At 42.0% G+C, this 23,761-nt stretch overlaps 1 protein-coding gene across 5 annotated transcripts in view; it reads right to left on the reverse strand.

The window, feature by feature from the left end:
- Window positions 1-3,154: 3,154 nt before the first annotated feature.
- The window catches only part of MNAT1 (MNAT1 component of CDK activating kinase), a 454,734-nt gene continuing 434,127 nt past the window's right edge, over window positions 3,155-23,761 (reverse strand). For all 5 annotated transcript variants that reach the window (XM_069950810.1, XM_069950812.1, XM_069950808.1 and 2 more), the window contains one exon: window positions 3,155-3,581. In XM_069950810.1, coding sequence (XP_069806911.1) covers window positions 3,461-3,581 — 121 coding nt within the window. In that variant the 3' untranslated portion in view covers window positions 3,155-3,460. The remainder of the gene's footprint in view (window positions 3,582-23,761) is intronic.

The following is a 23,761-nucleotide window of genomic DNA, read 5'->3' on the forward strand; positions in this document are numbered from 1 at the left end:
GTTTTGTGGGCCATTTTTTAAACGTAAAGTGGCCCAAAAACAGATTTATACGTCTCAAAGCCATTTTTTTATTTTTTTTTTGCTGAATAGAATAGTGCAGGGGTAGGAAAACCTTGCTTTGGCTGTCCAGGCATGATGGAAGTTGTAGTTTTGCAAAAGCTGGGGGCCAAGGTTCCCTACCCCTGGACTAGTGTTTAGCATATGTAGGTGGAACTTTGGAGTGACCTTATATCAGTCATTCTGTCCCCACAGGGATTCCAGAAAAATATGACTGTGTAACAAAGACTCATTATGCAAATGACCCATGATATAAACAGATCCTATGACAGGTATATTGACTACGAGGTTTTCACAGAATACAAAGCAAGTTAGATTTCTGCTAGGATGAGTTGGACCACCAGAAATTTTCTGGAAATCCAGATGTATAACATGAAAATATTGTTACAGATTTTCGGTAGTTCATCAACAGTATAGTTCTTTTTTTGTGCCATTGCTGAAAAACAAGTGTATTCCAGGTCTGTTTTCCAAGTGAAAAATGTGAGAGGCAGCTTAATCTTTTCCAGCAATCCACACAAGCTCTGAACAAGACTGCACTAAAAACCTACAAGTGACTGAGGCGTGATATCTGCACAAATCTACACAGTTTCCATTTTAACAGAAGTCATGATGGTGGTGTGAACAGAGCCTAACAAATATTGTTGAGCAAATTTACCAGCCATGGATTGCTTTAGTCTGAATAAATTATTGCCATTTGCTCTGTTTGATTGGAAAAGCCTAGAATGGCAGTCTTAGGTTTCCTAGGACTGTATCCATCTTTTCCAGGCATCTGGAACTCTTAGGGGTTAGAAAAACATGGCCACTTTCTTCTAGAGACATCACCTCTCCTGTCTCCAGGTCAGGTGTGGTTTGCAGTTAAGCTCTATTCATTTCAATGGAGCCGAGTTGCAAAACCTGCACCAAGACTAGGGGGGTTGTCTCTGGAAGAAAGTGGCCAAGTTTTTCTAATCCTGGATAACCCCTTTAAAAAATACTGTGTGGGAACATAGCCCAACCAAAACTAGGAGTGGACTTGAAACACAGAAAGGCTATGTTCCCACACTGATGAAATTTAGTGGATGGCCGCCATTTAATGGCAAATAATTGCTGTTATTTGCCATTAAATGGCGGCCATCCACTAAATTTCAACAGTGTGGGAACATAGCCTTTCTGTGTTTCCAATCCACTTCTGGTTTTGGTTGCAAAATACTGTGTGGAAACATAGCCTTAAAGGGGTTGTCCAGCGTGGGGGCTATTTTTTTTCATATGACCGGGGAGGAGGTGCCCCGCCGCTTCCGGGTGTCTGACGCAGGCCGTCTCAGGTCTGCTCAGCCACGTCTCGGGCCCGCGTCAGACACTCAGAAGCGGCCGGGAATCGGGCACCGGAGCGACGCGATAGCCGCCGCTAGAACCGGGTCTTTTCTTTCAGCCACCTCCTCCCCGGTCATATGAAAAAATAGCCCCCACGCTGGACAACCCCTTTAAAGTATTACTGTCAGTAGAACCAGAGAGGAGTACATTTTCTGTATAAACAAAGCAAAGCACTCAGTTAGCTTGGCAGTTGACCTATCAGCCTGCTGCCTTTTGAAGTCTGTGCCTCTCCACCCCTAGGGCCTGGAAAAGCTGTATCCAGTCCTAGGGAACTTCTCCCAGTTTCCCAGGAATGGTTTCAGCTTTTTCCCAGCACCCGGGAGGAGCAATAGTTTTTATATTTGCATGGACTGCCACCTCAGATGGTGAGGCTCTAGCATCCTCTTTGTCAGTCTAGTTAGGTGTAGGCAAAGTGTAGGTAAATTCACTCATCTCTAGTTAAAAATTTCAAAATCTAAATTAACAGATGTGATTTAAAAAAATGTTTGTAATTTACATTCATTTTTTTAGTTTTCATGCTTTTATATCAAACCAGTTTCCAGAAGGCAGTTTTTTGTTTTTTTTTTGTCTAGTGCTGGCTGAAGAAAAAAAAAAAAAAACCTGAACGCAGGAAGTCCCAGTCACCTGCATGTTCACGGAGAAGGCAGTCATGTGATTGATGGACACACTGAGCCGTGCCACTCTGTACAGTCTTTTTTTTTCCAAACAGCACAAGACTAAAAACCTTCAGGAGACTGGACCTGGATTTCAGATAATAGCTTTGTTATAAAGCATGATAACAACAAAAAATTAATGATGAATGTAAATTGCAAACTTGTTTTATATCAAATCTACTGTTGTTATAAAAAGTTATAACGACAGTGACACTTAAAGGCTATGTTCACACAATGTGAAAATAAGTGCAAATGACAACTGTTTGCACTTATTTTTTACATTGTATGAACATAGCCTAAATTACTACTAGCAGGGCCATCTCCAGGTTTTTGTGGGCCCTTGGCCGACAGAGACTTAGCAAGCCCCTAATCCATCATCCACACATTATGCACAATCACTTGAGACGCCACTAACATACACAAATACTGACTGACATACCCATTACTGGCATTGACAAACATGCACTACGGTAGATACATACACTGATATACATATACTCACAAATGGAGGACATACACACAGCACTTACAGCTCAGTCTTCTCCCTCTTCTTGTCGTGGTGATCTGTGGGTCAAGTGATCAGGTCCTTCACCCCTCTCTCTCTCTGTGCAGGACACTCACAGGTCCTGCTTCTTCTGATATTGAGCCCACTTACTCTGCACTACGGCACCTGATCGGGTAAGTTGAGTGCTGACGCCAGCCCTGAGCAGAGCTGTAGGGTTTTGTTAAATAAGAGTTAACATATAACTATCACTTGCCTCTTACTAGTATGCTGGGATCTGTCGTTTTAAAACAACTGGAAAGCTACAGGTAGAAAACAGTTATTACTTCTGAAAGAAAGCAGCTATGCTTATATAACACCTGTGTTGGTTGGTGTTGCATCTTAGCTCTTTCTGAAAGAAGGCGGACATGTTAATCTAATCCTTGTTGTTGGGCTGTTGTGCACATCTGACCATCTGTACAATTTTGGCATCCAAAAAAACTTTTTTACATGCACCATTTCATGTTTATGCACAGCTACACATTTGGTGACTAATTCCCTCCCAATATTTACTTAAAGAAAAAAAGTTCTTCAAAACGGAAAACCACAAAACTAATAAAACTTGGCTTTATTTAAAAATAAACAGAAAATTTACAACTTCTTAAGAGAAATCCCCCTGATATAAATGGAATTATTCACTGCTTCCATCAGACGTGACTTGTTGTTTCAGTTGCTTTGGGCTGTACCATAAGAGCAAAAAATAAAAAAAAATCCGGACACCTTCCCCCGAAACACAGCTGTCTTTATTAAAGTGCAGAGTCTATGTACGGTGCAGATGGCAGTAATTTTACCAGATTCGTTTGTGTTAGATGCTGGGCCAGGGCCAGCGGTCCGTTCCGTCCAGACGGTGGCATGTGAGCTATTGTGGCAGCCAGAACAACCCGCTAAAGGCGTCCTGCAGTGCCCTATGGCATGCGAGAGAGGAAGTATAGCCTCCGGCGAGATCCTGTGGGGAAGCAGCCCGTACATGGTTTAGATACCTAGAACAAAGGAGAACATTGTTTTAGCTACTAAATATATAAATGAAATGCTAATTCATGTTACCAGGGCTGTCCAGATGTATGTGATTCACAGGCTGCTGTGTGGATACGGCAATATGGTTTACATTTCTATCACAATCAGCTTCTGGGGAAGCATCTGATACATGCAGCTGATTATAAGCCCATTAGACTACTGGTAGGCTTTGATTCCTAACATCTTGGCACAGCAAAGCTGGGGTGGGGGACTGAGTCATTAACATTGCTTCATAGAACAAACAGCCTTACAATGTGCACGATTCTTTCTGGGGTAGCACCAAGAAACTTAAAACAGATGCATTTCTGGCAGGAGATGGGAGGGGGGAAAGAAAACACAGGACCACCAGTAAAACACCTCAGATGGTTTAATACTGTGTTGATGCCATCATGCTTGGAAAGGGGCATCCCAAACAGGAATTGAAATTATGATGTGTTAATACTCCTGTGGTTATATTGCTTCACCTGCATTTCATTTGGCCACCTCCAAGATCCTGAGAGGGAATTTCTGCTGACTATAACCTGTGTACGGCAGGCGCTGCTTACACTGATGTGGATGACAGGTATGGAAACACAAGGGTTTACGTGCTGTGGGATGATTAATAGATACAGCACAAGGAAAGCTGCACGGCTGCAGATAATTCCCAACCTTTATCTACAGACACTTGACTGCAAAGAGTTTGTTCACATGCAGAAAATCCACAAAATATTTGAGTAGATGCAGTATTGTTTTCCCCCATAGTTCCTTTTCATTCAATCTGCAGCAAGTCCTATAATATACAGCTTTTTATGCACCGTCAGGTTGCATGACTCCATCACAAGTGAGCAGGGTCATGTTGCAACTCACAGGCGGCCACAACCCTGCAGTCACAAAAAGTCCATCCTGCTGGGTCACAGCAACCCCATTCATGTGTATGAGCTATGGAGTCTCGCCATGGCCTTAATCCTAAGGGTGGGTTAACACTGAGGAATCCGGGCAGATCACCCGCCGCGCTCATCTCTGCCTGTGCCATAGACTCCATTCTATGCACAGGCAGATTCCGTCTATGGCACAGGCAGAGATGCGCAGGGGCGAGCTGCGGCAGGTGATCCGCCCGGATTCCTCAATGTGAACGCACCCTCAAGGCTGAAAAAACCTACCTAACATTCTTTGTATACTGCTGTCTTTGTGTTTTTTTCATTGGTCGACCATAGATAGAGGATTGCTCTGTGTCCAAGACTCAACAACATCCCCACAATATTTTTAGGCCTTATTCACAATTGCATATTTTGCTTTAGTAATTGTGAGCCCAAATTAGGGTATAAAAGAATGAAGTGCATTTCTTCCATATTTAGGATCCACTCCTGTTATACAAAATAAACCAGTGTGAATAAGGACCTTGGAAAACACCTTTTAATCCATTATGTAACATTCCTTACCTCTCCCTTCTTGTGTTAAAGCAGAGATGGGGACCATTTAGTTGTTGCAAAACTACAATTCAGGCATGATGGGAGCTTTTGTAACAGCTGAAGGGCCCATCCTTGTGTATGAAAAGACATAGGGGGAGATTTATCAAAATGGTGTAAAGTAAAACTGGCTCAGTTGCCCCTAGCAACCAGATTCCACCTTTCATTCCTCACAGATTCATTGAAAAATTAAAAGTGGAATCTGATTGGTTGCTAGGGGCAATTGGGCCAATTCTATTTTACACCAGTTTGATAAATCTCCCCCATTGTCCTGACAGTGTGGTTTATTGGTTATGATTGTAAGAGGGTGGGGAGGGTCACACTGCTGTGATCTCGAGAATGTGGGGCCCCAAATCTCCCACTGAAATGCAATAGTGTGTGTGTGTGTGTGTGTGTGTGTGTGTGTGTGTGTGTGTGTGTGTGTGTGTGTGTGTAATACTCGATTCAATGCTCATAGGGCTACAGAAGATGTGCACTATACTCTATTATTTTTGTCAGACCTGTAGGAAGGGCGACCGTGTTGCATTACTACTTGTACAGGCTTTGTCACTTATTGTTGAGGACTACTGCACATATTTATTTGTACTGCGTGTAAATTGTATATTAAAGACTGCAATGGAGTAACTGCAGTATAACATTCATATACTGTAAGTGATTACCTTGATGATGAGAATCTAAGCACTGGTTGGTGGGGTGACGTCACCAGCAGTCACAGACCAGTCATCAACAAGTAGACTACAACTTTGACACTCATGCTCAGAATTTTTCATTGCACGAGGATGCAGGATCTGAAGCCTCAGCTAATATGTAATGGGACATATGCTATTATCCTGCGCTAGCATAGCAGAAACTCCATCTGCTGTCATCAATCATAAGATGCTGAATACCCAGCACATACAGCTTTGCATGCAGGATTATTCTGTCTATAGGTGCATAACATGGATTTCCTAAAGACTAGGCCACCAGTGCAATCTCTGCCAAAAAGCCACCTGATCAGGACAGGCATTAGCTTTGCAGAAAGTATTAGGCTTGGTGTCCGTAGACATGAGCAAATTTACAGTAATAACGAAGTGAAGAGCTTCATTATCTCAGCAATCTGCTTATCAGCTGGGTGCTGGGAAAAGCTGGATCCTGTCCTGGGAAACTTCTCCCAGTTTCCCAGGACTGGATTCAGATTTTCCCAGCACCTGTGGAGGAGCGTTACAGAGTTAAAAGGCTGCCAGTTCTGTTCTTTTATTTTTTTTTCTGCATAAATAGTACAGATGATTTTAAGAAACTCTGTAATTGGGTTTATTAGGCAAATATGCCATTATCTGCCAAAAGACTTTCCCCAGCCCCCCCAATTCACTGCTCATTATCAGGAAATCTCGACTCTTTTACATCAGTCGAGTCCTGTGTAACCTATGGAGAGGGGAGGGGGGAGATTAGTCAGCAGCAGAGAGCACAGAACAAAGGATGACACAGCAGGAGCTGCATGAAAGCCGGTATTCAGGTCAGAGGAGATAGCCAGTGATGTAGCTGTAAATTAACTCTTTGTTGTCCTGTTTTGGTGCCTCATCTCCCTCCATCTTCCCCTCTCCATAGAAAATCATGACGGGGGAGAGCCTCAAACTGCTTTTTCATGATGAAATGCATTTTTCAGCTAATAAACCCAATTATAAAGTGTCTTAAATTCACCTGTACTATTGATTTCAGCAAAAAAAAAAAAAATATTAAACGACAGTGACACTTTAAGGCCCCATTCACACAGCAAAAATGATGGCATATTCACATGGAAAAAATAAGCAATCAGAGATGAGCAAACCTAATGCTACATTTACACGGAGTGATAATTCGCACGATTAACGATTTCGAACAATTTTTTTTTTATAACGATCAGCGTTTAGATGGAACGATATATCATCCGGAAAATTCATTTTGCGATCACTTAAGCCCATCTTGCACATAGGTAAAATCGGCAAACGACTGTTTACACGGAACGATCTGCGAATTCTTTGCGAATGACGATTTAAGAACATGTTCAAAAATCAAAATGAACGATTTCTCGCTCGTCGTTTGATCGTTCGCTGCGTTTACACGTACGATTATTGTTGGAATTCGATCGTTATTGTGGAAATTCAAACAATAATCATTCCGTGTAAACGCAGCATAAGCATGTGGCATTTCATTACCGCTGAAAAAGTTGGATGCTGCCCTAAGGTTGCCTGGAAAACATGGGATACAGCCCTAGGCCATAGGCTGTATCTATGTTTTCCCATACTCCATTTAGTATGGTACCTCTAATTTCAGTATCTTAACTTTCTATTGAAAACAAGCTCAGACTTTTCTTTGGTCTGATGGTATATTCTACTGCTTGCTGTATTGGTACTGTTAATATTGTTTATATTCTTTATATATATAAAGCTAACGGGCACCACTAATAATCCAGTGCTAAACCAATGCATATAAGTAGTACATCATTCTCTCAAAAGAAAAAAAACATATGCACAAAAAAATGGTAGCACATCACAAAAATCTTTATTATAACACTGACATAGATACAAAGTACCACATAAATAAGTGAATGTACAGGAGTAGTAAAATGAGGGAGACAACACCCCAAATACTGCTCTACATTAAAAACACTAAAATGTCACCATAAGTCCTGCTGGTGTACCAGCCGGGACTAATCTACCACTCTGACTCTGGACCGTATGTACAATAACAAAAATCCAACATCTCTACCTACACAGAGACCCAGTAAAACAAAATATAACCACAAATAATGGAGCAAAGGAAAATTGGAAAAGATCACCATATACAGTCCAATAGAACGAGAGTCAGATGAGATAAGAAATCACCCCACACGTTCCGCCGTCTAGTGGCTTCCTCAGGGATGGTTATATTTTGTTTTACTGGGTCTCTGTCTAGGTAGAGATGTTGGATTTTTGTTATTGTACATACGGTCCAGAGTCAGAGTGGTAGATTAGTCCCGGCTGGAACACCAGCAGGACTTATGGGGACATTTTTGTGTTTTTAATGTAGAGCAGTATTTGGGGTGTTGTCTCCCTCATTTTACTACTCCTGTACATTCATATATCTATGTGGTATTTTTGTATCTATGTCATTGTTTATATTCTGTCATCCTTAATGAAAGTAGTGAAGTAGTGACCTGGCTACATGGTGTTCAATGAGAACCTCTTTTAAATACCCTGATAAATCTCTCACTTATTTACCTCAGATAACTTTTCCTTTCCCCCTATAGTTTACACTGACAAATCACTACTACAGAGTAAAAATCTTACAAGGATCTGCCCAAAACCCCCAAAATATCTGCCTACAGCATCTCACCAAGTCCTGAATGCAATGAGAGGAATTTCCCGTATGGAAAAGGCTGAAACCATTCTTTACTAGCGCAGACCACACGCAATTTATGTATTTTATTGTTTTAAACCTCAGCTTAATAACAATTGTTTCTGTACAATATATCTTTATAGAAACTCATTTTGAGGCCACATAGATGGTGTCCTGAAGTGAACCTGTCCTTCAGCTGTATGATCTGAGATTTCTGCATTGGGTGTAGGTGCTGCAGATGTCTACTATATTAAAGGGGTTACTTAGTGTTGAGGGGACCTGTCAAAATGTTTGGGTTCGGCAACATTACCCAAACCAAAATGCTTGGCTTTTGATTCCCTGTGGCTGCAAAAGTTGGATGCAGCCCTAGGGCTTCCTATGGATGTATCAATGTTTCTCTAGGGTGGCATCCAACTTCTCCAGCTGCAGGGAATCAAATACTGAGTGTTTGGGTTCTGTGTTTATTCACTGGAAAGAGTTGGGCTAATGCTGCGTTAACACAGGAAGATTTATCTGACAGATTTTTTAAGCTAAAGCCAGGAACAGACCATAAACAGGGAACGGGTCATAAAGGAAAGGCTGAGATTTCTGCTCTTTTCAAATCCATTCCTGGCTTTGGCTTCCAAAATCTGTCAGATAAATCTTCCTGTGTAAACACACCATTAGTTACTATTGTAAATGCACCTAAATTATGTGTAAAAAAAAAAAAAAAAAAGTCCATTATAGCACATTATGGGGGAGATTAATAAAACTGGTGTTAAGTCAGACTAGGAACCAATCAGATTCCACTTTTCTTTCCTCACAGACTCTTAAAAAAATGAAAGGTGGAATCTGATTGGTTGCTAGGGGCAACTAAGCCAGTCTGAGTTTACACCAGTTTTATAAATCTCCCCCTATGTGTTTTAGACACACTTGAGACATTTTTGCTTAACGAAAAGGGATATGGCCTTAGTGGGAGATGTGTGGCGCACCTTAAAGGGATGATCTAGAGTTAGGGGAAAAAAGCAATGTTTTTGCAAAAACAGCACCACCCATCCCCAGGTTGTGTGTGATACTACATATCAGTCATTCTTTTTACTAAAAATCAGCTGCAACACCCAAAACCAAATTGAAAACAGGGAGAAGTGCTATTTGTGGAAGTGGCAAAGGGATAACCCCTTTAAGCCAACCAATAAGTGGTGTAAAGTGTCTAAAAAAAAACCAACAAATTGACTAATCAGCATGGGCCACTGTGATAAATGTAGTAATTTCTTAGACTGTCTAGTCTAACAGTACTAATAGACCTCTTCAGTAAATCTTCCCAACATGATAAACTCCAATATAGTCCCAGGTCAATCTCTTATATCCTGAAGTCACAGGTTCAGGTGTTGGGAAAATCAATAACACAATGGAAAATAAAGAGCTTGTCTTTGTGTTCCTATGATTTATCCTTTTGAGATCAGCAGAGAAGCCTGGGCATGACACATCTACATGGAGCACTAGAAGCCGCTCTGTGTTTATGACTATTTAAATGGATGATGAGAACCATGTGTGTCTTCAGGAAGCTTCCTTCCTTGTTACTCCTGCAATCTCACTGGGATAAATTAGGATCAGATTGGGATCATATGCGCTATTAAGTGTCTATACAAGGGTCCGACTGCTGCTTACATTCCTTTCCTGCCATCATATTAAAAAAACATGCATTTGCAGAAAAACAGACTTCAGCAATGAGGGGAGAGTTCAGTGTAAGCCCTACTAAGCGAGGGTCCATACAAGTACGTAATGAGCTCTACTATGTAAAACAAATGTTACATTCCACACCCATCCTGGAACGTCCTATAGAGACATGATGTATCATCCCCACTGGTCAGCAATAGACTTGTCTTGGTTTATAGGACTCTACAGCCTCTGTCTTTTACAAGCCTCCTGTAATTAACCCATAATTAGCTGATTAAAGGAGAGAAGATGGTTTGTTCAACATCTCATCTGGGTGGTTTTTAAAGTGTTAGTAAAGTCAAATGCCTTACATTCATAAAGCACCTGCAAACACAAGATCCTCCTTATAAAACAAACCATATAAGACATGTTACACGGAAACCTAGTACAACTAGGCAAAAACTAAGGGCCCTTTTACACGGGGCGATTATTGTGCAAAAAATGGTTCCGTTGCTTGTGTTATGGTGAACAATTTCAGGCCGTTCCCAAAATCGCAGGTGCAGAGTCTCAGCAGCTTCATTCTAACTAAACCATAGTCACTTTATACCTGAGATGTGCTGAAGACAGAAACATATTATGGAAATGTCCTCAGAAGCACTGCCCTGTAATATGCCACATAAAATAATACAGAGGTCTATTAGGTCTCTATACATCTCCACAGGTTATAATGAAGGGGTGCATTCAGGCCTCATCCATTAAAAAAAAAAAAAATACAAAAAAAAAAAACTGTCATTACTAAATGAGTTCAGTAGTTTTATTCCAATTAACACAATTTATGTTAAGCCAGTCATATAAAGTACATGTCTCTACATAAGATTGCATAAGACTGCAAGTAACCAGTGACTGCTCAAGTGAATGGATTAAAACATCTGTCATTTTTGACATGTCACACATCACAAAAACAGATCAAAAGTTTAAGGGTTGAGGTCTTGTGCTGTGACCCTGACCGATCTCTAAATATTATAATTATATATAGATATAGATATATATATATAGATATATATATATATATATATATATATATATATATATATATATCTCCCCACCTCACTGCTTGATTCAACTTGTTGCAGGAGATTGGCTCCATAGGCTTAGGCTGCATTCACACGTTCCATGTTCTGTCCCCCACAGTGCTACAGCAATTCAAGCGGTTTTCCCGCTTATGCTGCAAACAAGCACAGTTCAGCATGATTGGCACTTGTTTGCGGTGCCTTTACATGGCACGAGAAATCGGATGACCGGGCTACATACATACATACATACACACACACACACACACACACACACACACACACACACACACACACACACATATATACACACTCACCGGCCACTTTATTAGGTACACCTGTCCAACTGCACGTTACCACTTAATTTCTGATCAGCCAATCACATGGCGGCAACTCAGTGCATTTAGGCATGTAGACATGGTCAAGACAATCTCCTGCAGTTCAAACCGAGCATCAGTATGGGGAAGAAAGGTGATTTGAGTGCCTTTGAACGTGGCATGGTTGTTGGTGCCAGAAGGTCTGGTCTGAGTATTTCAGAAACTGCTGATCTACAACCATCTCTAGGGTTTACAGAGAATGGTCCGAAAAAGAAAAAACATCCAGTGAGCGGCAGTTCTGTGGGCGGAAATGCCTTGTTGATGCCAGAGGTCAGAGGAGAATGGGCAGACTGGTTCGAGCTGATAGAAAGGCAACAGTGACTCAAATAGCCAACCGTTACAACCAAGGTAGGCAGAAGAGCATCTCTGAACGCACAGTACGTCGAACTTTGAGGCAGATGGGCTACAGCAGCAGAAGACCACACCGGGTGCCACTCCTTTCAGCTAAGAACAGGAAACTGAGGCTACAATTTGCACAAGCTCATCAAAACATCGGACAGTAGAAGATTGGAAAAACGTTGCCTGTCTGATGAGTCTCAATTTCTGCTGCGACATTCGGATGGTAGGGTCAGAATTCAACAACATGAAAGCATGGATCCATCCTGCCTTGTATCAACGGTTCAGGCTGGTGGTGGTGGTGTCATGGTGTGTGGAATATTTTCTTGGCACTCTTTGGGCCCCTTGGTACCAATTGAGCATCATTGCAACGCCACAGCCTACCTGAGTATTGTTGCTGACCATGTCCATCCCTTTATGACCACAATGTACCCAACATCTGATGGCTACTTTCAGCAGGATAATGAGCCATGTCATAAAGCTAGAATCATCTCAGACTGGTTTCTTGAACATGACAATGAGTTCACTGTACTCCAATGGCCTCCACAGTCACCAGATCTCAATCCAATAGAGCATCTTTGGGATGTGGTGGAACAGGAGATTGGCATCATGGATGTGCAGCCGACAAATCTGCGGCAACTGTGTGATGCCATCATGTCAATATGGACCAAAATCTCTGAGGAATGCTTCCAGCACCTTGTTAAATCTATGCCACGAAGAATTGAGGCAGTTCTGAAGGCAAAAGGGGATCCAACCCGTTACTAGCATGGTGTACCTAATAAAGTGGCCGGTGAGTGTATATATACACATACACACACACCCAACAGTTGCATACTTACCTAGTGGGCTTGCTTCTTTTGATCCAGCATGCTCTTTTCTGGCTCTCCTGTTCAGCAGTCAATCATTCTGGAGACAGCAAGGCCTGAAGATACAGCAGCTGGATGGGAAGCTGGTAAAGCTGGCACAAGCAGCAAGCGCACTAGTTAAGTATGCAACTGCTGTGTGCAAACTGACAGCACAGATATATGTATATCATATATGTATGTATATGGAACTGTCAGTTTGCCTTTATTAGTTATCAGTTTTACATCTCCTGTTTACACAGGAAGATTTGCAGCTGATTATGAGAAATTTTGAAGCTATAAATGAACAATCAGTCAAGGATCAAGTGTTTTCCTGCTCCTCAGTTGATCACTGTCACTTTTACATGGGTTGATCATCGGCCGCAGAAAGTTTCTAACACCACTCCTGGCTGATGATAATCGACCCGTGTAAAAGGCCCTTTACTATGCCCACTAAGGTCAATTTACATCACGCCTGTGGGACATGGTAAACAGTGTGTCCATTGACTGAAACCTAAGTATATGCCTGTACAATATGGTGTCATACAGCCGATGTAAAATTGTGCAAAATGTTTGCACAACCATTCACCACTTCCTGACCAGGTGTAATTTTTTTGGCGCATAATAGAAATTTTACACACAAAAAAACTTATTCCAGACAGAATTTGTTCCCTAATTTGTACGGAACAAAACCTCAATATGCAACTGTAGGACATCAGAGCCATACAGAGGAAGAGAACAGGTCTTACAGAACCATTTTATGTCCTTTTTGCTTCACCCACCAACCCTATAAGTAAAAAGCAGTCCTTATGTGTACAGAACCTTACCACCCAGCTAAGAATCTAGGTCCCCCTCCCTCCACATACCTACCTTACCACCAACATAGCCTCTACATGCCAAGGATTGCAGCTGTCGCATCCTGCTAATTTACAGCCCTCAGTCACCTTCTTACAATAATCACAAGTGATCTACAGCTCTACCCAGAAATACATCAGTTATAGCAACAATATCCTTATTTATTAACACAAGTACATACCATATAATACTTGCCTCCACTAGGACTGACTAGGGTATACACAGAGTAGTAATCTGTGCACTGTAAGCAATGTTTCTGGGGGTGCCATAATATTTCATAGGGCATGCCACATTTTTTTAAGGAATTTTTAATCACAAAAAATGCTGATAGAAATCTAATGCATGTGACTATACAATAGGGGTCCTCTCACATGGGCTGCAGACTGGAGGATATATGCGCCAATCTGTGTACAAGTAGAAGGATTTTCTACATGGCCCAATTATTGGGAAGGATCAGCGGCATGAATCATGTTTGTATTGTTCGCATGGCCGTACTCTTCCATTAGTGTCACATCCCTCTTTGCACCATGAAATGAGCTGCTGACTAACAAAGACTTTTAGATGCAGGTAGCTGATCCAGCATGTCCTGGTCATCAGCTGATCACTGGCGCCTTTATCCAGGGTAATAATCAGTCTGTTTTAGGGAATGTGTCATCAGAAAATGACCTATTCTCCAAATCATGTCTTTATGTTAAACAAATTTTGATTAAAAAAAAATCCTTTTTAATATCTATATTTTAAAATCATGCAGATATTTCTACAAGACTTACATAGAAGTCGTAGAGAACCATCCGTCTGTTGTTTCCTATCATTATGTAGCTGCTGAAAGCATTGCTTAAAATGCTGCTAACAAAGCAGAGCAGAAGCTTGGGCAACATGGATACACCTATAACACTAAAAAAATTTTTTATCAGAAACAGATTGTAAAAATAGAAAAGATTTCAATATCTGGCTTTGGTACATAAAGAAAAAAGATGACACATTCCCTTTAAAGGAGGTCTCCAGGGAACACAAGAAATCCAGGGCTAACAGGGAGTTCTGGTGCCCCGGAAGAGCAACATCACCTCTCACGGACCCACATTGTCCTCCTGCAACCCCCACTCCTCCACAGTCTCGTCCTGACTGAGAAATGTCTGCTCAGCCAGTCAGTGACTGGGCCGGGACACCACTGCAATCACTGACTGGCTGAGCAAATATTTCCAACTGGGATGTGATGATGCAGGAAGCTGAGGAAAAACAAACGGGGGGAGCCAAGTATAGATTCTCCCACCCCCTGACCATCCCAATTTTTTAAATTTGCCTACAGTTCCCCTTTAAGGGACTTGTATTACAGATCCTTACAACTAGGCCCCATAATACTGCCATGCTCATAAAGATTTAAAGGGCCTGTACAGAAATCATGGCTGTTTTCGTCTAAAAACAGCTACACACCTGTCTTCTTTATATGAACTCTTCCTTTGCAATATAATCTGCATCATCTAGCAATTTCATTGAGATTGCATGTAGTTTATACTTTCCCATGAACAAAGTTCCCATCTAATTAATGTTGTCTGCAGCCAAATGATGCTAGGGGCTGTGGAGGTTCTATAGTGTGGATGGACTGAAGCCCATGTACCAGGGGATGTTCAGCAAGGCAATCTCATGACCCTATGAGAACACGCTGAGAAGTGCATCTTATGGTAATCGTGTTATCCCAGATAATAGCATGACTGTAGCCCAGCCAGCCTCCCTGAAATACATTGTTGTGGAGGGATTTCTCCCTAAATGATTCCGGAATTCATTATCTTTCCATTTTAGTAATGAAAGGTTAATGATTATTTCTGGTAACGGTGATATCACTGGCAGGAAACATTCCTTCAGCAGTGAAAAGCTTCCGATGCTGAGAGTTCTGGAAATGGAGCGTTTAAATGCATTCCCTAAGAATCAGGACACCTGGCTCCACATTTGTCATATTCCCAGATTCCCTCCCTCCTTGTCTTGAGGCAGCCTGGCAGCTGTCGCTGCTCTCATCATCCAGCACACAGCGCTAGGCCTGGCCTGCACTCCCTGGTTTGCAGTGCTGAATGCAAGGAATCAATCATCCCTGCAGAACCTCCAGGAGGAGCTGCAAGTAAGCAGATTCCGGTTCCATCAGTCGGTGCCACAGCAAGGACACTGCAGTCTGCCGGATTCCTGTAAAGAGCTTTCTCTGCAGGACTGGTATGGATTACACTGTGGAGAGACTGCAGAGCCCCAGCTACAAATAGATATGTGACTAAGTCAGGAGTCACGTGCACTTGACCCTGAGATTGGAGAACATTCAGAGGGGGCCACTTTCACTACAGGGGGGCTTTAACAAGCTATAAATTAGCAGCTCACTATGTCAGCAAACTAAACCCAAAGCAAGATAATAAAGTCTTTATATATAACTAATATTCAGTGCAGTCCAGCATGTGAGGGTCACCTAATACTTAAAGGGGAATTGTCAGCAAAACAGGATATTTTCTAATTAATTTTTCACCAGGAAGTGATTTAGATGCTGAAAAATACCACCAGGAAGGTGAATATAATATCCAGGCTATGTCTTACAGCAACAGACACAGCAGGGAGGGAGTGACATGGCCATATATCCATAGCCTTGTTGAGATCTAGGTAGCAGATTCCCATCTCTACAATATGGACAGATGGCAAAATGGAGAATAAAATATATATATATATATATATATATATATAGGCTTTATTAATGTGTCTCATTGATAATAGTATGTGAATTATAGGTTTTATAGCACAGTATACCACTCACTAATAATTCACACTTCTCCAATCTCTAGTGGTCGACCATCTACCTTGTAACATATTTTCCTATGGGACTAGCTGCATAAATGTAAGGAGTTGCTCTATGTCATTTATCACCTGGCTTCAATACAAAGAAATCACAAGTAGTAGTAAACTGTATAGTTTCCTGTACAGGAAATGCTAGAATCCACCAAACAAATAGCACAATCCTGTTTAAATAGCCGCTGTCATGTCAGCTACGTTTGCATACATCAGTAGCAGGGCAGTTTCTAGAGGCAGGCCGGGCGACCGTACGGGGCGCCGACAGCTAGGGGGCGGTGGTGGCACCCCCCCCCAACTCCACTTAGCTGCGCACACCCCCAACCGCTCGCCCAATCACCTGCCCCTGTGTCCCTCTGCCCCATCACCTGCCAAGACTGCCAACAGGGGATTATTACTATGGGGGGGGATAACTACTATAGGGCAGAACACAGGGGGGTTATTACTATGGGTCAGAGCACAGGGGGGTTATTACTATGGGGCAGAGCACAGGGGGGATTAATACTATGGGGCAGAGCACAGGGGGGATTAATACTATGGGGCAGAGCACAGGGGGGGATTAATACTATGGGGCAGAGCACAGGGGGGATTAATACTATGGGGCAGAGCACAGGGGGATTATTACTATGGGGCAGAGCATGGGGGGATTATTACTATGGGGCAGAGCACGGGGGGATTATTACTATGGGGCAGAGCACGGGGGGATTATTACTATGAGACAGAGCAAGGGGGGATTATTACTACGGGGCAGAGCACAGTGGGATTATTACTATGAGACAGAGCACGGGAGGATTATTACTATGAGACAGAGGACAGGGTGGATTACTACTATGGGGACTGCAGAGCGGGGATTGTTACTATGGGGCAGAGCACCGGGGGGATTATTACTATGGGGCAGAGCACAGGGGGGAATTACTATGGGGCAGAGCACAGGGCGGATTATTACTATGAGGCAGAGGACAGGGTGGATTATTACTATGGGGACTGCAGAGGGGGGGATTGTTACTATAGGGGTGCAGCACAGGAGGGATTGTTACTTTGGGGGTGCAGCACAGGGGGGATTGTTACTATGGGGGTAGAGCACAAAAGGGGATTATTACTATGGGGACAGCACGGGGGAATTATTACTAATGGGGCACATTTTAGGGGGGTTATTACTATGGGGCACAGCACAAGGCAGATAATAACTATGAGGGTGCAGCACAGGGGGGATTATTACTATGGGGCAGAGCACAGGGGGGACTATTACTATTGGGGCAAAGCACAAGGCAGATAATAACTATGAGGGTGCAGCACAGGGGGGGGGGATTATTACTATTGGGGCAGAGCACAGGGGGATTACTATGGGGCAGAGCACCAGGCGGATTACTACTATGGGGCAGAGCACGGGGCGGATTATTACTATGGGGCAGAGCACAGGGCAGATTATTACTATTGGGGCACTGCACAGGGCAGATTATTATATAGAGGCAATTATATTATATGGAGGCAAAGCAGGTGGCATAATTACTATATTAGGGTACAATAGGGGGCATTGTTACTATATGGGGCACAACAGGAGGCATTTTTACTATATGGAGGCACAGCAGGAGACCATATAATAACTATATCGGGTACAGCAGGGAATATTATTACTATTTGGGGGCACAGCAGGGGACATTATTACTGTATGGGGGCACAGCAGGGGATCATACATACAGGGGGCAACCCACATACCTATTAACTTTACTGCACTTGACACAAAAATTGGAAGTTGTTGTAAAAGTGCGGAGCCTGAGATGTTTGTCTAGCAGGTTCAAAAGAGATGAATTGTGGCTGCAAGCAGTCATCATGGTGGTCTGGGCCAGAAGAGAAGAAGAGGAAAAGGAAAGTGACGCCTCAGAACAAAGAAGATGACCCCTGTGAGTCACTGAATGACTTTCTTTTTTTTTTTTTGCCTCAAGTTGAAAAGGGTTGAAAAACTCTGCTCTATACCATAATACACACACTGCTTCTCCCTAAGCAATTTTGTAATACATATATACTTGACTTTATACTGGCTGGCCCCCAAAAGGCTATGACGTTTGATGAAGCCGTAGGTTACAGGCACTTCTTATACAACTGCGTATGACATCATAGTGTTACTGCAACAAGACACAAACACCCCGACACCAATCTTAATTTGCCATAATGCTATCACTATTAAGAATGGGCTGATAAAACCTTTGAGCATCTTATTGATATATTTTTTTTAGATGCTGTAAAGTCTGCCATAAATCTGCCATGTATGAATATACCCTAAGGGGTTTTTCATAGTCATATTGCGGGTTTGTTGTGATTCTGCAAAAGACTGTCCTATATTTAATGCTACCAATGTTTAGTGATGAATAGGATGCTATATAACAGACTTGTAAGGAGGTCTAGACCTATTAGACAGAGGAAGCAGCAGAATGAAAGCTACATCTAGCTGTATAGGGGGTGAGTGCCCCTCCATAACACAAGGGCCTGTAGCCACGTGTCTGGTCACCTCCAGCTGCTTGAGGACACACGTAAGCACACTAATATGAAAATATAGGTATGCAAGAATGCAGCTTTGAATAGTGCAATAAATCATTACTCAGAATTCCTGTGCCAGCAACTAAAGATATAAAGGGCAAGGACATGCTGACCATGTACTCTTCTATTTATGGAAAACTACATGGGACCTATACAGAGACAGATGGAATCATAGAGCAAGGAGAGAATATTCTAAAGTAACATCATCACTTATACACAGCAGACTGTATGGTATTTTTTTACATTACTATACGTTACTAATATTGACATGATGTATGTGACACATCCTTTTTCCATTGGGTGCGCTCTCCTTTTCCTGCACACCTACACACTACCTTAACATTTCTATCTGTTTGCAGATATCACGGTCAGACAACCTGCACCACATATCCACCGATACTGAAATAACGTTGATCTCTTTACTAAGAAAAGTCTACAACCACCAGCCCAATGGCAGTGAAACTTTACTAAAGAGCATATGTAGACTGTAACCTTAGACTGACAGAGAACTGGCACTAGTACAAGATAGAGGAGAAGTATGATACATGACAAACTGTGCTGATATATGTCACATAGTTAAAACAGCAAAGTAATATAAGTAGCCACCATGTGTAAAGGGGATCTATGGTATAATAAAAGAGTACCAAGATGCAGTGCTACTCTCTGACATAAGATGTTATTGTGAGACAGCACCTATATAGTGGACCAATAGTATCCTGTCACAGGGTCACCAAAGGCTGCATGACAATTTAAACAGCAAACAGATGGATAGAAATGGACATTAAAAAAAAAAACTTCAACAACTAGGGATTTCCACAAGAACAGCATATCTACAATGGGTTACATGAACAACTGCTCTAATAAGATATTAAAAAAATATGATTCTTGTGTACGCCTTGTGCTTACTTGTTTTAGTTGATAAAACAGACATGGGTTTTCAGCCATATTGATGTGTACTGTAAATTATTTCGAATGCCTCTGGCTTTGCAAAGAGGAGGAAACAAAGCAATTCAGCTAACTAGGCTGCTAGAGTTCAGCTAGGTAAAACGCATCAGTGGGTTGGTGTCAGTTCACACTATATGTAGTTTTGATGCAATTTATTTTTCCAAAAGTTGGAGAAACCCTACCATGAGGAGAAAGTAATTAGGCGTAAAATCAGAACTTTGGTGTTTTATGAAGATCTGACACCCTCAGGCTGTGTTCACAAGTTGTGTTTTTTCCACATTTTGGCTGCACTTTTGCCATATCACAGTAAATATAATGCATCTCTACTGTTATCTGTAATTATTCTGTTAAAATATAAATTTCAGAAAAATGTTACCAGCAACACAGAAGAAAACCTACAAAAAATGCAACATGTGAACATAGCCTCAGGGGAGGTGTATAACTACAGTACAGCCTGATCCTACAGAGGTAGAAGCAGCAGCCGAGTGAGGAAGGGTCTGTGACCTGACAGGAGGTATCTGGTAGGTGGAATTTAGCTGACCCAGGACACTACTTCTGACATTTAAGCTGAAACCATGGATTGAACGGCGCCTTCACGGGGAAGCTGGCGCCACGGTCCGTTTTTCGGACCGCGGCCCGATTCCCGTACACAGCGCCGTTCTATGCACAAGAACTGGTCGGTGCTTAAGCACTGGAGGTAGGCCGGGCCGCCCCCAGTGGGAAGGAATTCCCTCCCCTGTATGACGCGGCTGGTGGTACATCCTCTTTAAACACTGATTTTCTGTGGGTCAGGCAGGTGATCACATGACTCAGTTACAGTATCTAAAAGGTATGGGTGCAGCTGTGCTGGAATGAAACAGACAGCACTGTAGGACTAGAGATGGCAAGTGTGCTTATATGGGCAAGACTTGATACTTGATCTTTTATTTTTAAATCCTAAATTCTGCATTTCTTTGACTTTCTCTGAAAAACACCTGCTTCCTTGTCACTACATTTTAATATCTGCGTTATGGTTTCAAACACCCAGATCACGCCTTAGGTTCTACTGAGCTAAGCTAAGACCACCATAAGGACTTGTGGAAGCAATGAAATCTAAAACCAGCCTAAGGATATAAGTTGATCAAATAACAAAAGAACTGCACACACAGAAGAAAACCTAATTCAGATTTTAGAGTCATAGAAACCTTACTGTCCTGTATCCCTCCAAATAATAACATTCATTGTGCATGGTCTGAAACCCAAGGTGGAATTGCTTGAGGTGGCTGAAATAGAGACAACTGCTGCAGAGCAGAAGATGTACTTTACTGCCTGACAAAATGACAGCAAGAAAAAAAACTTCTTGACCTTCCCCTTAGGTCTGTGTCGCACATCAATTTTTGACAGTAAGAACATCCCAGTTCATGACTACTGTAATGTTATAGAGTTGCTTCCTACAAACTCCATCTGTCTACAGCAGAACTAGCTGATGGCACAAATACGCAATGAAGCCAAAGCTTTGGCTATCCAGGCATGATAACAATTGTAGTTTTGCAACAGCTAGTTTGATACCTCTGCTCTAAAGTGTCCATTGATTTCCCAGCTCAGCTTGTTATCCCCTATCCATAGAATATGGCATAACAATCTGATAGAGGTTCTACCGATTACTGAAAGAGGCACGTAATAACCTCCACAATGAATGAAAGGCTCACCGTGCCTACATAGCCGCTGCGGCCTGCACTACACTCACACTTTATAGGACCGCCAAGTGTTTCACAGCACAGCTCAATACCAGACTGGATACTGGAAACTGTTTTTCTATTGCAAGCTGGAATACTTCCTCTCTCCCTGTTGATTGACACCAAGCAAGGTCAGGTATGGAAGGAGGGGGTAAGGGCCCATTCACAATTCTTGCAGAATTTCAAGCAGAGCCCATGCCAAGGACTCCGCTTGAAGTTTTGCTGGTCCTACTCATTGAATAGCATGCCTCATGCAACCTCTGCTCTCCGCCAAAAGAATTAACATGTCGCTTGAAACTGACGTTACTTAAAATTCTGCTAGAATTACTCAGTGTGAACGGGCCCTAAAGTGGTAATATTCAGGAGCTCAGGGAAGCCTCTGACTCTTTATTCTATAGAATAAAATAATTTCTCTCTGGAAGCACAGAACGCGAATTGCAGCTGACAAATTCCCTTTAAATCTACTCAGATCCTCCTGCTCTAAAACCTGGTGCCCACAGTTTGAACTGTATAACTATAAATTGAACCTGTTTAACAGGTTTCGTTTAAATTGAAACCATAAGTAAAATCACTAATCCCCTATTGCATTGCCTCTTCTGTAGTTATTGCATATAAACTTAGCGATCATGTCATGTCCTAATAGCTTCTACGGGAAACCCATTTCTAGACAAGGAAGTAGCGTTACATGGAGTTTACGATATCACAAGTTCAAAAGCCATCATGGCTGGTCCTATGATCAAGTAAACTCACTAGACCAGTGGAATACAGCCGAATCATTCCCTGGTCAGGGGTTACTGTTATATCATATGGCAAAGTAGCTACTGAAATCACATGACATTAAGACCAGAACTTCAAAGATTTTTACCATTCTATGGAGGTGGGAATTCTAATGTAATCCAAGGAAAGAAGTCAAGACTCTACTCTACAAATTCTCCTTGGCTTGCATGCGGTGTTTATGCAGCATGATCTTTATTTCCAGCCGTCTTCCTCACTTCTGGGGACCATTCAATGCACAAAGTGACGAATCCAGACGCTGCCTTCAATACGCTGAGTTATGAGCCGTTCCTGAGCGACTATAAAATGGATTGTACACGGATTTTGTGCCTACTTTCACTGGTGTAAATATGAATCTTGTTTAGAAACAGAAACCGCAGGAAATTGTACCAAATGAAAACCATGTTTCCTCCTCCCTACTTCCATTATAAGTATTGCAATATATGTGGTTGCCTTTAGAGCCAGTTGTATCCAAAGAATAATAAGGTTTAAATTTTAGTCTGAATAAAGGCCGTGGTTTCCTTGTAGGAGTAAAATGAAGAATGCTTTCATATCGGAATTCTTTCCAGGCAATTTTTCACCAGTTTTATTTCATGTGCTATAAACACATTGAATGAGAATGCATATTGGAGGTTCTTATGAGGTGAATAAAACATGTTTGTCGTCTACTAAACCTTGTTTCATTAACGGCTCATGTGTTTGATGAGAAAATCCTTTAACATCTTTTGGTGATTTGCTAAGTCGCAGCCGCATGTTGGATTTTTTAATTTCAGTTTTATGAAACGCACTTCAGAAGAAATTTTTCAAAATGTCATGTCTACATAATACAGGAATAGAACGCCACTTTCCATGACAAACACTCATTTATTAGATTGGAAATGAAGTCTAAAGTAGGTCTAAAAATTAAGGAAGTTGGACTCCAGAGTAGAGTTAAAAACTTTCCTGGGAGCAGCGATATTGGTGTGCTATAGGTCCAAAGTTTTGATCGCTAAAATGATTATCAGCTGAGCTTCATTTCTCCCTGCTGTCTCCTTACACGCTATGGACACTCACAGACTTTCTATACAGCCCATCGTCAGCAGGAGTGTGTGAGTGGTAGAATCGTTTAGCTGTGCACTTCTCGCAGTTCATTTTGGCAGGTCTCTTAGGCTTTAAGGGTAGGTTCACACTTACTGGATCCACAGCGTATTTTCTGCTGCGGATCCGCAGCAGATCCGCGGCAGATTTCATTTAAATAATTAAACACAGCATCAAATCTGCACCAGATTGGATTTGCCTTGAATCTGCAACTTCAAATCTGCGCCATCAAATCTGCTGCAGATCCTGTACCCTTAAACTTACAAAAAAAAGCCACTTTTCCGGTTTGGGTTTTTTTTTTGTAAGCTGCACATGTAAAATAGAAATTCTAGATTTTTCAGCAAAAAGTCAAGTAAATCCTAACAAGACTTTTTGGAGAAACAGTGAGAGTCA

Source organism: Dendropsophus ebraccatus, chromosome 13 (assembly GCF_027789765.1).
Source record: "Dendropsophus ebraccatus isolate aDenEbr1 chromosome 13, aDenEbr1.pat, whole genome shotgun sequence".
NCBI classification, from domain to species: domain Eukaryota; kingdom Metazoa; phylum Chordata; class Amphibia; order Anura; family Hylidae; genus Dendropsophus; species Dendropsophus ebraccatus.